The sequence below is a fragment of the Brachyistius frenatus genome, unplaced genomic scaffold, assembly GCF_029030835.1.
Source record: "Brachyistius frenatus isolate BFR_SWC_R1_liver_20210118 unplaced genomic scaffold, ASM2903083v1 Contig_284, whole genome shotgun sequence".
In the NCBI taxonomy this organism is placed as follows: Eukaryota; Metazoa; Chordata; class Actinopteri; family Embiotocidae; genus Brachyistius; species Brachyistius frenatus.
This window is the reverse complement of record NW_027210883.1, coordinates 261,125-276,437: the sequence shown is the minus strand read 5'-3', so window position 1 is coordinate 276,437 and position 15,313 is coordinate 261,125. Positions and strand designations below refer to the sequence as shown.

Sequence of the window (15,313 nt, the reverse complement as noted above, 5' to 3'; positions counted from 1 at the left end):
ATTCCCCCTCACAGTGACATCAACAAAGATCCCTCCATAACGTTAACTCGTACCAGTGTGTCGGTCTCAGACGGGATCTCGTCCAGGTTGCGGCTGCGGGAGGTTTTCATCTTCTCCAGAGGATGCTGTTCCCCCTGCTGGGGAAGACAATGAAGCAGCAGTCAGTCTACGGGCCTAATGACACTCCAGATAAAAAGAGCCAAAGCCGCAGTGCTCGGCTTCAGGGAGGAAACATCGCAACTGACCTAAAACAACCGCAGTGACGTCCGGGGATGTTCATCTTCTAGCGTTTTTGCAGAAATGAATCAAATAGAACCCAATTCACTAAAGAGAAAGGAGCCTTTTTTCCCCCTCCTAAACACATGTTTTTCCAAAGTGTGCAAACAGAAGTCCCACCACTCCAGGCATATTTCAGTGTCACTATAAACGAGGGAAGTACAGCTGCTTGTGTTTGAATGCGGCAGAAACTTCCAGCGAAATCAATTCAGCTCAGCGAGATTAACCACTTTTTATTCAGCAGATGGCGACTGTCAAAAGAGCTATTGGATTTCTGCTCCATTAAGGAAACGTTGGAGAGAAACATTTATTGAAATTTCATATTTTCAATCTGCTCCCCTGCTGTGGTGAGTTTGGATATTTACCACATCGATGCTGAGTCACATGTTGATTTTGGAGCTTGTTTCATTTGCTGCGAGCTGCTTTTATGACTTTATTATGTTGGTACATGACAACTGAGAGCGTGAGAAGCCCTTTGTAAACATCATATTAGCTTAATGCTAAATGAATCAAAGATACTGTGTACTTATTTAGACAAAATTGGTTAAGGGCCAAAGACTGATGAGGTGTTTAAATGTACCAAATCTACACTGATGCGTAAAATGTTTTATTTGAAATAAATATGTGACAAAAAACAACTAAATTACAAAAGCTGGAGGTGAAAATTTTTCAATAAAAACAATGCAACTACTGATAATGTCTTTCATTATGAAAAGGTAATTTAGAGAGAAAGATTTAGTTAAATTTAAGAGAATTCAGAGATCTGGAGTCCATTTAGAGAAAGTCTGAAGAAGAAAAAAGGTGCTTCTGCTACACGAGACGGTTTTAAGATGAGATTTGTTTCTATCGGGCGACGATGGCTATAACAAAAACATTCATGTATAGAAACACCTTTCATGGGTTTAACTGCACATCAGCTGCACAGTTTAATGCGGTCATACAGGTGTGCATTGCACCTGTAACAGGTGGCTTCCTGAGGCAGGTTGTCATGACATCTAGTCGTAAAGTCAGACACCCTTAGGGGGCAATAAAGATGTTTTTCCACTGGAATCCGTTTTCTCCTGTGAATCCCGCTGACAGTGCAGCTGCTGCTTCCTCGTAGGTACAGAGTTACTCACCGGGCTGAAAGGGTCTCGGCCCAAACTGCCTTTGCTGTTCAGACTGCCGATCTCCGTCTGAGAGCTGGACTGGGACATGCCCTCAAAAAACGGCCTGAAGCAAACAGAGGCAAAAGAAAATCTCTGATTCATTTACTTGTATATAACACGCAGTCATTATAAAGGAAAGAAGACAACACCTTACTGACAGGGGGAAGAAAAGTTCATCAGTAAGAGTCTGTCACATTTTTTTATATAGTCCAACACCAGCTGAACCATTTATAAAAGACACCTTGGCTCTTTAAAAAGTGCTTCTTTGAGTAAAAAGTGCTTTATTGTATTTTAAAGGTTTCTAAAAATAAGAAAAAAAAAGAACAGAACAAATATGAAAGCACAAAAAAAAAAACAGAAATGGAAACTAAATCAGAGAAAAGGGCTGAAGATACATTTCAAGACCTCTTAAGAAGGAGCCTTTCTAGGTTTCATAACAAAATATATATTTATATTTTATATTTATTTTTGACGAAGTCAATAGCTGTGATGTTTTCAGACCTCTTTTTTTTTTTTTAAATGATTAAAGGATCATAACAAACCCTCAGCTTTGAGTTTGAGGACGACTGATCATCATTACAGCTTAAGAAAGAGATTTTCTTTCATGAACTTATATTTTTTTAAAAAATGTTTTTTTGGGTGGAAAATAAACATGTGGTTTATTATTGAGGTTTGGATTTACATCTGCACCGTGATCAAAGTTAACTGACCCGGTTGGGCTCGTTATAAAGCTTTTAATGTACAACTGCAATGAGCAGTTCTGACCAGCAGAGGGGGCTCTGAATACTTAGTGTGGAACATAAAAAACAGCACCAAACATGTGAAGGTGAAGCAGCAGTTTTAGCAGCAGGTCTGGGCGTGTCTCAGACGTTTAGTTAAAGTGTGTGTGCAGTCATATCACGCTCGGGCTGTTACCTCAGCTTGGGTTTGGGCGTGCTGAGGATGCTGTCGGTCTCCTCCATCTCCGGCCCACTGTCGCTGGGGTTGTACATCTCCAGGCTGTCGTAGAGCTCGTCCAGGTCCTCCTCCACCTCCTGGATCTGCTCCCTCGACACGTGCTCAAGGCCGAAACCCACCTGGGCGACACACAGAGGAGGCGAGGTGACCAACACACTCGAATACAGTAAAAAAAAAAAAGAAAAAAAAGATGCTGCTTATGAAGCTTTGACACTCTGCATTTCAGTTTTCCTCCCTCCATTAACTGAGCACCTACAACGGTGATCCCCAAAAATAACACTCTACACAAGCTCGCTGACAGTTTTGACATCTGAATGTACCCACAGGGCTGAGATTTCGCAGAAGGCAACGAAAGCAGTGAGATGTTTGCACACCACGGCGACCCGTTTCACATGAGAGTGACTCCTCTTATCAGAGAACATGTTTAACTCTGACACCGCAGCCCAGATGTGGAGGAGATCTGATTTACCACTGATGCAAATCTTTCTTCTACACTAGATGGAATCAATTCACATCAGATTATTTATGGTTTATTATAACCTGGGGTTTTTGGTCATCATTTCTATCAGTTAAGTCACAAAAGAGTTTGCAGCAACATCACCGCTTCGCTGCTTTGACTCGGGGTGTTGCATGTGTTGTGAAAGCTGTTAACCACGGAGTGTATGAGTCATCATTTTGTCGTTGCTACTTCACAAAAGTAGCCTGAGCAGGGGGCTTTACATCATGGGACGTTTTTTTTTTTCTGATATCCCTGTCATCTCAGACAAATGGAAACCAAATCTACAATAATAACACAGAAGTTGTAATGAATCGGAACTATGCGTTGACTGTTGTGAGTATTGCTGCCCAAAAACAACCACGTACATATTAGCAGAAAGGGTATTACTATGATCAATAATAATGGTTATTATAGTAGTATCTTTAAACATTGCCAAGGTTTCTTGTCAATAAGTAGTAACAGTAATACAAATGGGAAAAGGAATCATAGCAGTAATCAGGGCTACAAATAAAGATTCATTTTATCATCAATTCACCGTTTAAATATTTTTCCAATTAATTGATTTGTTATTTAGTTTTTAAAATGTCCAAAAATGGTGGACTAGCGTCTTGTTTTGTCCTGAACGACAGTCAACAACCAAAAGATGTTCAGTTTATCATCATGGAGGACTAAAGGAAGCGAAAATATTCATAATTGAAAAAAGCTGCAATCAGAGAATTTGAGCATTTTGACTCAGTTATCAACATATTTGGTGATTAAGCACTAACTGACCTAATCCTTGCAGCTCTAACCGTGATGGAAGCAGTAGTTACAGTAAGAGTGATTACACTTTTGATACGGAGGCGATAAAACACAAAAGGCACAAACTCAATGCAAATGTACGAAAATAGCATAAACGTCAATATATCGCTTTTTATTATAAAAAAAATAAATAAAAAAAAAAGGTTTGTATGAAGAGTCTACGCGAGTCCCTACGAAACCACATAAACACACACGTGTGGAAACATTTTCGATGACACTGACGACACGCACACACAAATAAACACACCGACAGGCTCAGATGGTGTGAGAGCAGCTCCACATCAAACGCACACATTTTGCTTGATGGAATCACTCCAAAAGCACATAAACACACACACACACACACACACACACACACACACACACACACACACACACACACACACACACACACACACACACACACACACACACACACACACACACGCTCTATTTTAAATTACAGCGTTGTTATTCTTCATTTGTCGGAGCTGCCAGCTGAATCTCAGTTGTTGTGCCACATCTCTCCCACACATTTCTCCGTGTCTTCAAAAGCTCAACCGAAATACACGTCGACTCCAGCAAACGCCTCAGAGGCTATAACACACACACACACACACACACACACACACACACACACACACACACACACACACACACACACACACACACACACACACACACACACACACACACACACACATTTTGCACACAGAAAAGCAGAGCCTACCTCATCAGTGACTTTAAACCTCTTCAGCAGGGCGACAAACTTCTGCTTGATGTTGGGTTGCTGCGGAGACAGAGAAAAAAAAAAAAAAAGAAGAGGAGGAAAACAACACAATCAGACACCGAGGATATCGATGCTGTACGTGAGGATGGGAAAACGGCACACAGGGAGCTGACAGGAGCAATAATAACGGCTACACTTTTCACGCCTGATGAGCCAAAGCGGCAGCAGATAATGGAAACAGCTCCAGAACATATTTCTGCTGGAGAGGAAGTGTTACACATGCTGATGTTTTCTGTGGGACTGCAGCTCGTGCGTGTTATTAAGGTTCCTATCAAGGATCTTTGCCTGAATGAATGCAAAGGATTGTTTATTTATTTAACAGGCAAAGTGAAATTGAAACAGAGGATAAAGTCCAATTTATGAAAAGTGACTCAGCAGTTTTTTTTATATCAGGATGGCGGCGCCTTCAAAATGACAAACTCGAGGCTTCAAAACTCTTTTGTAATACCGTTTACATTAATTAGGAGGTGACAGTGAGAAAGTCACTCCCTCTAGAGGTACAAAGTGGTATTACGGACAAGGAAGGGCGGGGCTAGCTGGTTAGCATGCTAGCTCGGGTCCTCGACACAACACCGATGTTTCTACACATCGTGTACATGATTGTAGTTTATGTTTGAATGGTTTCAACTAAATACGTCACGTCGCGCCTTTAAAGGATGAGCGGTTAACGTTTTGGTGCCTGATACACCTTCAGAAAAGTCCCTCAACAGCTCACAGCTGTTTGGATGTCAATAATGTGGCTGATCTGTTCACTGTATATATAATACCTCTAATATTTATTTTTTTTTAAAGATCCGGGTGTATAACCAGAAGCTCATTTCTTTCCAGTCTTTTTTTTTTTTTTTACCTGAAGCGGTTTATTGAGATGAAGTCTCATCTTTTCATGGGAGGAAACTCAATTATAATTGAACGTGTGGGATCGTTCAGGGGAAAAGGTGAAAAAATTATTCTCCTGGGTGTTTTAGTTTTGAAAAAAAAAAAAAAAACTAACCAAGCTGTCAACAGCAACATAAGTGGATGTCTGAGTGGCTGCAGAGAGGCTGTAGTGGTTTGGAGGCTTTGTCCTAATTTGCTGCTGGAAAACTGGAGAGAGTCGACTCCATGCTGGACTCTGGGGATGTCAATGTTTCTCTCTCTCTCTCTCTCTCTATATATATATATATATATATATATATATGTGTGTGTGTGTGTGTGTGTGTGTGTGTGTTTGTGCTGTAGTGTGCAGAGGGCCTGTTGTAAAGACCTCGGAGCTTTCACACTCGGCATGGATGTGTTTTGCACCTGCAGCAGTACAGGTGGTGAGTGTGCGCGCCGCCGGCCACCAGGCGGTGGTGTTGGGGTGCAGCGGCGGCTCCATAGGAGAGCTCCATTAATAACCTACTGAGACAAACTCCTGCTGCTACACACACGCACGCGCGCGCTCACGCACGCACACACGCACGCACGCACGCACGCACGCACGCACGCACACACACACACACACACACACACACACCAAACACACATCTCCCCTTTTTTTTTTCCCTTGTAAATTGAAGCTCCATTGTAATTTTCAAGGCTGCTGACAGTTTTGTGTTAATCTGTGTCCCTGCTGAGTGTTTGTATATGTTTGTGTGTTTGTGCGTGTGAGGGTGTGTGTGTGTTTGTGTCCACACAAACCGGGATGTGAGTGTTGTCGCAGGTGCTTTGTGGGCGACTTGTCTCAATGTTTTTGTTCCTGGAAAATTGGTCTGAATTACATGTATGGAGGGTGAGAAAATGGATTTATAGATCCACCAGAGCTGTGGGAGCGAGGGAGAGGAGGGAGGTGTGTGTGTGTGTGTGTGTGTGTGTGTGTGTGTGTGTGTGTGTGTGTGTGTGTGTGTGTGTGTGTGTGTGTGTGTGTGTGTGTGTGTGTGTGTGTGTGTGTGGGGGGGGGGGGTTCTTACTCTGGTGATTGCAGCATTCGAAGGGAGCTTACGCCGCGGCTTCTTCTTCCTCACCTCCTCATCTTCGTCATACAGATACTGAGAGAAAGAGGCAGCAGGTGAGGACGAAGGAGGGAGAAACATTTAGGGAGAGAGGGAGAGAGAGAGACGAGAAGGTGTCACAATTAGTGTTTGAAAGGTTACGTCAAAGTAATTACAAGACAAGATTTAAAGGCCAAGACCAATGAATTGATCCTAATAGAGCGTTTTGTGTCCAGAAGCCATTATGGAACGATCCATTCCACATTCAGTGCCGTAGATACCCACTAATGCAAAAGTGTACCGATCTGGATCTTCAGTTCAAACTTGTTTGAAAAGCTTGTAGTTGAAGATAATTCAGCCTGTATTTAGCATAGCTTCCCTTTTGTTACACTCACTTTGGTTTATTTCATATTTTAAACAGTGCATGAAGACATTGTGTGATACTGCACATAACTTCGGTTGTGATTTAATGACTAAGAAGAGCTGAGAGCAACGGATCTAACCCACAACATGTTAAATGGTGAAAGTAAATCTACAAATGGAGCACAGCAGACCTATACTCGGTTAAAGTTTATAGAAAAAGAAAGTTTGGGTAATTATATTAAAGTTGTTATCTCGCTGCTTCAGTCCTGCAGCCCGCCTCTTCAACCCCGACACGTCTCTTTATCCTGCCACTCGTTTTCCCTCCTTTCACTCTTCTCAGCCTCGTCGCTCCTCCTCTTATCTCTCTCTCCGATGTCTGTTCTCTCCTTTCAATCTCTCGCACCGACGGCTGCCGATTCCCCCTCGCAATCCCCCCGAGAGCCATCACCTTCTCTCTCTCTCTCTCATAACCCAAAGGAGAAGGTAACACAATAAAGAAACCACAAGTGCTGTGCTGACGGTCCCACCGGTTTGTTAGTGAACTCGGCTCCTGTTGAGTGGAGCGCCGCAGCAGGAAGGAATAAATAAAAACGAAGTCGAACCCAATTAATCGATTTAGTTGGAGCGAATCATGAAAGGACTTTTTCAATGGCTGCTTAATCTGCGGCTTAATAATAATAAGGATAAAATGTATTTTCCTCGGAGCACGGAGTCTATTAAGGACAAATTTGATGTCACTGTTATACATGTAAACAAAGTGACTGTCTGTATCTGAACTCACCTGTCCGTGAATGGGGTCATCACTTCCTTCCTGTTCTGACGAGTAGCTCTCTTCCTCTTCTTCGGAGTAGTTGTCGATGTCCGGAGAACGATCTGGAAAGACACCAAAGAAAAAAAAAAAAAGGAGACAACTGAAGAGCGGCGAAAGGAGGACAGACACAGACAGAGACAGATGCAGTTAAGACAACGTTCTTACCAGACATTTTTGCTTTGGGTCCCTCGTGATCGATGGGCTGGCTGGACAGGGAGTAGACTCGGATCTCGGCGACAGGCACCGAGGCGTCTTTCAGCTGGCTGTGGAGCCCGAGGACCTGGGCGCCCTCGGTGGGGTGCTGCATCACCTGGGGGGAAGAAAAAAAAGACAAGAAAAGCAGAAGAAACGTCTTAAAACAAGGTTAGATTGAGTTTATGCAGAGAGCCTGACGACTTCATAAAGTTATACACAGCACATCAGACCACATTCAAATCTCATTTATTCTTCCCATCATGATTCAGGTTTTGTTTTTTTTGTCACACAATGTAGACTTTAAAACCAGCCAAAAATGATATGAAACGTATCACGACAGCAAGAAAATGTAATGATATCTAAAGTCATATGACAAAGTATCATTATATCGGGTACGTTATTTGTATATTTAATGTGTTAAGTAAGAAAAATGAAGGTTTTCATCCATATTTTCACATTGGTCTCTGTCGTGCCCTCACAGCATGCTGATCTGAATGAAATCCTGACATGCTCCGACAACCAACTGTTGACATGCTCCGACAACCAACTGTCTCCACAGATGAGATGCATCTGAATGCCAAAATGGCAGAATGCAAACAGGATGACGAAGTTAGACGCACACAATTTTAATAGAAACGTTCAGAAATAAAGAACCCTCGGCCAACGCGTCATTTAAACAGCGTAGGAGAAGAAGGTGATGAGAGTCTGAAGTAAAAGGCCCTGCGGACAGACTGAAGCGGGAGAAGGAGGACATGAGGACAGACGTGAAGCGGATGCAGAGAGGTGGACGATAAAGGAACGAGGACACAAAAGGAGGCTGAAGACAACGGACCAAAATAGACGGCAGGGACGAAAAAAAACAAAAAACGTGAACATGCGAAGCAGAGACGATCGTTTCTCTCTGCATCTGCAGCAAAAGGCGGCGTCACGTCTCTCCCGTGTGTGTGTGTGTGTGTGTGTGTGTGTGTGTGTGTGTGTGTGTGTGTGTGTGTGTGTGTGTGTGTGTGTGTGTGTGTGTGTGTGTGTGTGTGTGTGTGTGTGTGTGTGTCTAACCGAGTGGCACCCAGCCTCTCTCAGCAGTCTGGTCACACTCGCAGAGTTAATGAAGTCTGAGCGGCTTATTATGGAGACAGCCTTATCCACACATTAAAAGGGAGACATCGCCGCCATACATCCACTCACTTGGCCGAGGTTCAGTTGCTTCGGATGCTTCAAATGCTGCTGGCAGCTTTGTGACGCTCCCTCAGCTGCTAATTTTAACCGTTTCCCAGTCACAAAGGCAATTATGTAAATCTGACAAAAACAGCACGAAAGGCTGCAGTGTGCATAATTAATGAGAAACACTGATGTAATTTGACTGTTTGTTTTCTTTCCCCATAAAAAGACTGAAAAGCCCCTGATGGATTTACTGAAAGTTCATCTTCTGGAAGTAAACCGAAGCTTTTTAAAGGTCCATTTTAATAGTTAAAATAACCCTTCGACTTGTGGGGATGTATAATGGTGAAAGAACACGCAGAACAATTTATCATCACAAAGATAATCACAGCATTTAAATGTGACTTTTTTTCCACCTTCAGATTGCTGCAGGGTGTTTACAGTCTCCGGGTGGCGGAGGAACGGCAAAATAAATACGGAGGCTGACCGAGCTGGCGGTGTGCTAATGCAAAGGAAAATGGAACGACCGAGTTTTCAACTCGAGTGTAAAAAAACGACCGAGTAAACGTGGATCGCAGTGCAGCAGAAGGAAGCGGACACCAAACGACCTCTATGGATATTGATTGAAAAAGATATATAACATCCTTTTTTAAAGTCTCGTTAAAATAAAAAAAATAACTTCCTCATATTTTTGGCCATAATTGTCCGTATCATAAAAGGACCATAAAACAAAACAAAAAAAGCATTTTAAAACCATGACATTTTTACGTAATCTCACCAATTTAGTTTCTTTGTGTAAAATAATGTGGTTTTTAAAGGTGATTTCACGGTGCTTTAAAAATTGTTTACGCCTAGTCATGAACGTCAGATCTCTTAACAGCCTCCCTCCGCCGGTGACATCACATAAAACCCGAAACTGAAACGGGACCCGAGGAGTTTATATTTTCCAAGGTTTTTTTTTAAAGCCAGACTGTGTGACTTTTGAGAAATCACAGCGTGCGTCTCCGACAGATGAAAAAGGTCGATTCACGAGCAGTAAAACGCGCCGGTTCGGCTCCCTCACGAGTTCTCCCTCGGCCCGGTATGAACAGCGGAAGGTACTGTTAGGACATTTAAGATGCTGCGTAACTCACATCAGCGGGTGAATAAAGTAACACTATGTTTGCTTGCAACACTATTAAATTGGATTATGGCAAGCACAGGAGGCTAACAGGCATTTCCCCACCGATCCCTATTCGTCTGCGTTTTATAATAGTTGATTATCAGTCACTGCTAATTCATTCTTTTAGTCACACGGAGCGACGGGTAACAATATTTCATACCCGTCACGTGACCAAGTCGCGGTTCTTCAGGTCCTCACGGTTTATCGCCGAGGCCTCATTTCGTAATGACGACTTTGAGGAATGTAATTTAATACGTTAATCCGAGCTGTAACAAGTAGACGATTAATCCATTCTTCGATCGACAGAAAATGAACTTGAATCTGGTAAAAACACGAACAAGAATAATCTCTGGCAACAAAAAAAAATGCCAATCACTTGCTCTTTCCAGATTCTCACATTTGATGATTTGCTGGTAGGAGACATATTTGTTTTTCTTTTGGACAGCGACGTATGTTTTAGATGTTTTCTACACTTAAAATAATAACCAGATGAATCAATACTGAAACGAACAGTTGTGTTACAGGTAAATATATATATAACTATCTTTAAACTCCAGATAATCTTGAAAACTGAAGGCAAATTTGAACGTGTGTATTTAAGGCTTTGCTTTTCAAAGAATCTGTACTCTGAGCTCAATTTTACAGGCAAAGCATTGTGACTTTTATTTTCCTCACAGGATCAACAGTTCATCCCGGTCCTGCTTCTTGCTGGGTCAGTGGACTCCACCTGTCATCTTAATGAAGCGCGGTGCCATCGAAGTGACATTTCCCCCGTGACTCTAACAGCCTCCTTGTGCCCCCTGCAGCGTATTATTTTTCTGACACAGCTGTGGAGCTTTTAGGCCGAATACACCGACAGGAGCTCGACTTTCACCGCAGCTCCGGAGTGGAAATGAGTTTGGACCTTTCGGGAGTGCGCGTCTGTATTTGTGCCCTTCGCCCTTTGTCGAGACTCCAGCTGTCTGTCGAAAGGAATCCATGAATAAAATTTGACTGCATTTTTCCATGCGGGGACAGACCAGAGGGGAGGAACATCCTCTTTTAGATAAGAGGCGTGACTTCAGCTTATGTTTTCTATCAGTTTATTCTGCCGTTACGTGCGCTTTAATTTGCTCCTGACAGGCCACTCGACTAACTTCTGAGAACGTCCTGTTTCTCTGCATTCTCTGGTTCTCTCTGTAAAGTGGAGCCAGTTTGTTCAAGCTGGGTTTTTTTAATTTTTTTTTTTATACTTTGATTAATTCTGACTTCACTCCAGGCGTTCATAAAGTACGAGCGACATCCACACGAGTACCGACCCGCTCCATAAATCACGGGCCTTTTAAAACAGCTTCACATCGCCACGAGCCGGAGGAGATGAGGAGCTTTTTGGCAGAAGAGCCTCAAATTTAATTGGGAGTTTGATTTGTGGCGACATTTATGTCCGTTTCGGAGGAGAGCGCCAGGTCAAAGGTCGGAATCCGACGTCTGGTTATAAAGTGCACTCACTTGAATTGAGTGGAGACGAAGGTAAAACTAAGGTTAAAGTCAAATAGGCTTCGAGAGGCATCGCAGCGAATGAAACTTTGAACGATAAAGGAGAAATACGAAAGAACATACGAGGGACGACCGCTTCTGCTATTCTGGTGGATGTCAAGTTAGAAAATACTAACGTGTGAGGGGCACGCTGGGAAATGAAGTGAAACCGAGATTGGATTTAAGCAGAGAGCAGAGGCTGCATGTTTAAGGAAATGAGCCTTCGGTCCGGTAGTTTGTCGGGTCAACAGCTCAGATCAGCAGGGACGTTTGTCTGACTGAGGAGGACGAGACTCCGCTGACTCGGCAGCTCGCTGAGGAAGCGCCCTCAGACGCGCAGCTTAACCTCCATCTGCTGCTGAGGACGTGCTCGCTGCTGAAAACCTACAAGCTTGAAACCGCTGATGAGGCTCCTCAAGGTTCAGGATTTGATGCACTCTCACTCACCACAGAGAGGTCGTCAGACATTTTGCTTCCTTATTCATGAGTAGATGATTGCTTTACTGTCGATTAACTAATCAATTAACTGACTAATAATTTCAGTGCCACTTCCAGTAGTAAAACAAAAAGTGAGGGGTGAAAACTGGGAAATGTTTATTGATTTGTTTTAAATCGGATTTTAAAGAATACACATTAGAAAGTAATTCTGATCCTAAAAGTGAATTCGAGCTCCAATGCGCCACATTCAGGTGTGTTCTCTAGAGTTGTTAAAAAAAAGGCATGGAAATGGAGGAAATAACTAAAAGAGCAAAGAACAAGAAAATGACAGCAGGAGATTTAAGAGTGTTAAAAGTACACAATAAGAGCGTTGTGATACTTTAGAGCTGAGAAACCGTCGATACCTCGGCCATGTTGATGAGCCCCAGGGCCAGAGTCTTGTAGCCCAGGATGGTCCGGTTCTTGTACCGTTTCCGCCGCTGCAGCATGATCTGAAGCTTGTTGGCGTCCCTCTTCAAGAAGTGTGGGTACTGCACGTAAAAACACACACATTAGCGCACATGCACACACACACACACACACACACACACACACACACACACACACACACACACACACACACACATGACAGGGGGGTTGATTGATTGGCTAGGGGGTTCAGACTGATAAAGCCGTGACATTTGTTTTTTAGGACCTTATAATTAGACTGATCTAAATGGCTGCTTGCGCAAGGCACTGACACCTTCCGACCTGTCTCTGGCGCCCATAAGTGTCGAACCACTTAGTCACATCCGAACTATATGACATAACCCGTCATTAAGGATCTCACCGGATGCACTATAAATGGAACAAAACCTGGAACAACGTTCGAAAGCCCTGAAATGAGTCGGCCTCGTCTCTCTGCAGCGCTGCTGCTGCTGCTGCTGCTGCTCAGAGTTAGATGTATAATGTATAATGACTGGCTCGGTGCGCTCGGAGAGATCCAGAGAGAGAAACCCCACTGACCTTTTAGCAGCATTTAGACTCATGGAAATGGGAAGGGATGATTTAGAGCAGAAGAAAACCCCGTTAGGAATTACATTAACCATCCTCTGGCTGAACGCACGGGGAGAGCCAATGTTAGGCCCGGTGTGTGTGTGTGTGTGTGTGTGTGTGTGTGTGTGTGTGTGTGTGTGTGTGTGTGTGTGTGTGTGTGTGTGTGTGTGTGTGTGTGTGTGTGTGTGTGTGTGTGTGTGTGTGTGTGTGTGTGTGTGTGTGACGTACGCAGCCTCGACGTTCATTACTGTATATTGGAACATGTCCTGCACCTGCATGACAGCGTTCGGGACGGTTTTGGCTTTAAACAAAAATAAACGCGTCATCGTCAGATTTAGCCGAAGGCTGCAAATATATTATATTGAACTTATAAATCTCGTGTGCTCTCTGCTTTATCAGAAAATAGTCCCTCCGCAGGTCTCATGACGTATTAGTGTGATCATTCGGCTAAATGTATATTTGCTGTGGCTCGTGACAATTACATTTTCTCTGCTATTTTGAGATGTATTAGTTCGTGTCTAAACGTCCACTAGACGTATCTACATCAGCGCTTCTGCAGACGTTCGTGGTCCCCGGAGGATGAATCCTAATGGTGTCAGTGATCCCCTGACCTTTTCCTGTTGCACCACAATGACATGAATGCTCATATTTTGAAATGAAATGACTCAACAATGCTTGGATGGATTTCTGTCATATTTGGCAGTGCCTTTGTTTTGTTTTTTTGTTAAAAAAAATAAATAAATAAAAAGAATGTAAGTTTGTGTTTATTTCTGACTGGCAGGTCCGTGACCTCTCTGAACCCTCGTTCGTACCTGCAGGGAGAAGGTGAGCTGGAGGTCGGTCTCCGTCAGTCCCGCCGAGGACAGCAGGATCTCGTTGGAGCGCAGGATCCGCTTGGAGCCCTGAGGAGGCGACATGACGAGAGAACAAACAAGCGTGAGAGCCGAGAGAACCAAAGCGAGGGAAGACGGACGGATGGCTGCTGCCGGCGTGCCCCCGCCGACCCCAGGAGAGTCGAAACAATGAACTCGAATCAACCACACACCGAGAGAGGAGCGAACGGAGGAGGTGGAGAACGAGGGCGCTGAAGGAAGAGGAGATTGACTGATAGGTGAGAGAGCGGGGGGGAAGATCGAAGCGGCGGCATGGAAAAAAGAATTTAAAAAAACAGCTTAAAGTGCTTCATGTGCCAGAAACGGCAGAGAAATTTACGGGTTTACTCAGATGGAAAACAAGACAAAGACGACGAAGAGTGAGAAGAAGCCAAGGAGCAGAAAGTGGGAGCAGAGCCACGGCTTTAGAGGCCGATCCAAACATCTGACATTTGGACCAAATCTGACAAATTACAGCGTCTTTTCTGAAGTCCTCCACATAAACTCGAACTAACTCGGCGGCCTCTTGGTAACAGGAAGCTGCCGGCTGGGTGAAATGTGGGGTGAGACTTTAAAGCCATCAGCGTCGCTACTTCCCTCAAATAATTTAGAGTAAACAACGACGGAGGAGTTTCTGAGAGCGCTTTTGGCTGCAAGACGAAGACGAGGAAGTGAGTCCAGATCCGATAAACCTGACTCGACAAAACAATGAAGAACTGCACAGAAATAGAAAATGGAAGATTGAATAAAAAATTAAAAAATAATAAAGGCTCCTTTTTTTTGGTCTATTCAGCAACATTTCAGTGACTTGTTCAGTGTTTAAGTCTAATAATACAAATCTGCTGATTAAAGGTAAAGATATAACGGAATTGAAGCTCACTAAGAGAATTTAAAAGACTTTGTTTATTTCCATCAGATGCAGCAAACATGTAACCTGCTTTTAAATTCAGATTTTTTTTTTTTAATGTTTTGGTTGGGTTGACAGGGATTTGAATAGGTCAATTTAAGTCAAATCTTTAAGCTACTCTTAGTGTAAACTCACATTTTTCTGCGTGTTTGAAGAACATTATTCCACATCGTAGCTGGATTTCATTTCCTAGAAGTGTATTTTTTGCGAAGTAAGTCAACCCATTTTTGTCAATTTCCACCCGCCGCCGTTTGTTCCGTTTCATTTCTAGCGACGTCTCGTACCTGCAGTTTGACGGCGATCACCACCGAAGTGAGGTCTTTATCCAGCTCCTTCAGCATGATCAGCTTCTTTAGGGTCAGGTTGAACAGCCTGCAGGAAACACACACACAAAAAGAATGCAATGATTTCCAAATCATGTAAACCCACATGTAAAAAAAAAAAAAAAAATAGACCAAAGA

At 43.3% G+C, this 15,313-nt stretch overlaps 1 protein-coding gene across 1 annotated transcript in view; it reads right to left on the bottom strand.

Annotated features, from left to right (window-relative positions):
- LOC138634967 (phosphofurin acidic cluster sorting protein 1-like) overlaps window positions 1-15,313 on the bottom strand; it is a 51,740-nt gene that overhangs the window by 6,596 nt on the left and 29,831 nt on the right. The window contains exons 2-11 of the mRNA XM_069722257.1: window positions 15,137-15,224; window positions 13,886-13,975; window positions 12,443-12,568; window positions 7,739-7,883; window positions 7,544-7,635; window positions 6,379-6,456; window positions 4,391-4,450; window positions 2,340-2,500; window positions 1,395-1,488; window positions 54-137 (exon numbers count right to left, since the gene is read on the bottom strand). Coding sequence (XP_069578358.1) covers window positions 54-137; window positions 1,395-1,488; window positions 2,340-2,500; window positions 4,391-4,450; window positions 6,379-6,456; window positions 7,544-7,635; window positions 7,739-7,883; window positions 12,443-12,568; window positions 13,886-13,975; window positions 15,137-15,224 — 1,018 coding nt within the window. The remainder of the gene's footprint in view (window positions 1-53; window positions 138-1,394; window positions 1,489-2,339; window positions 2,501-4,390; window positions 4,451-6,378; window positions 6,457-7,543; window positions 7,636-7,738; window positions 7,884-12,442; window positions 12,569-13,885; window positions 13,976-15,136; window positions 15,225-15,313) is intronic.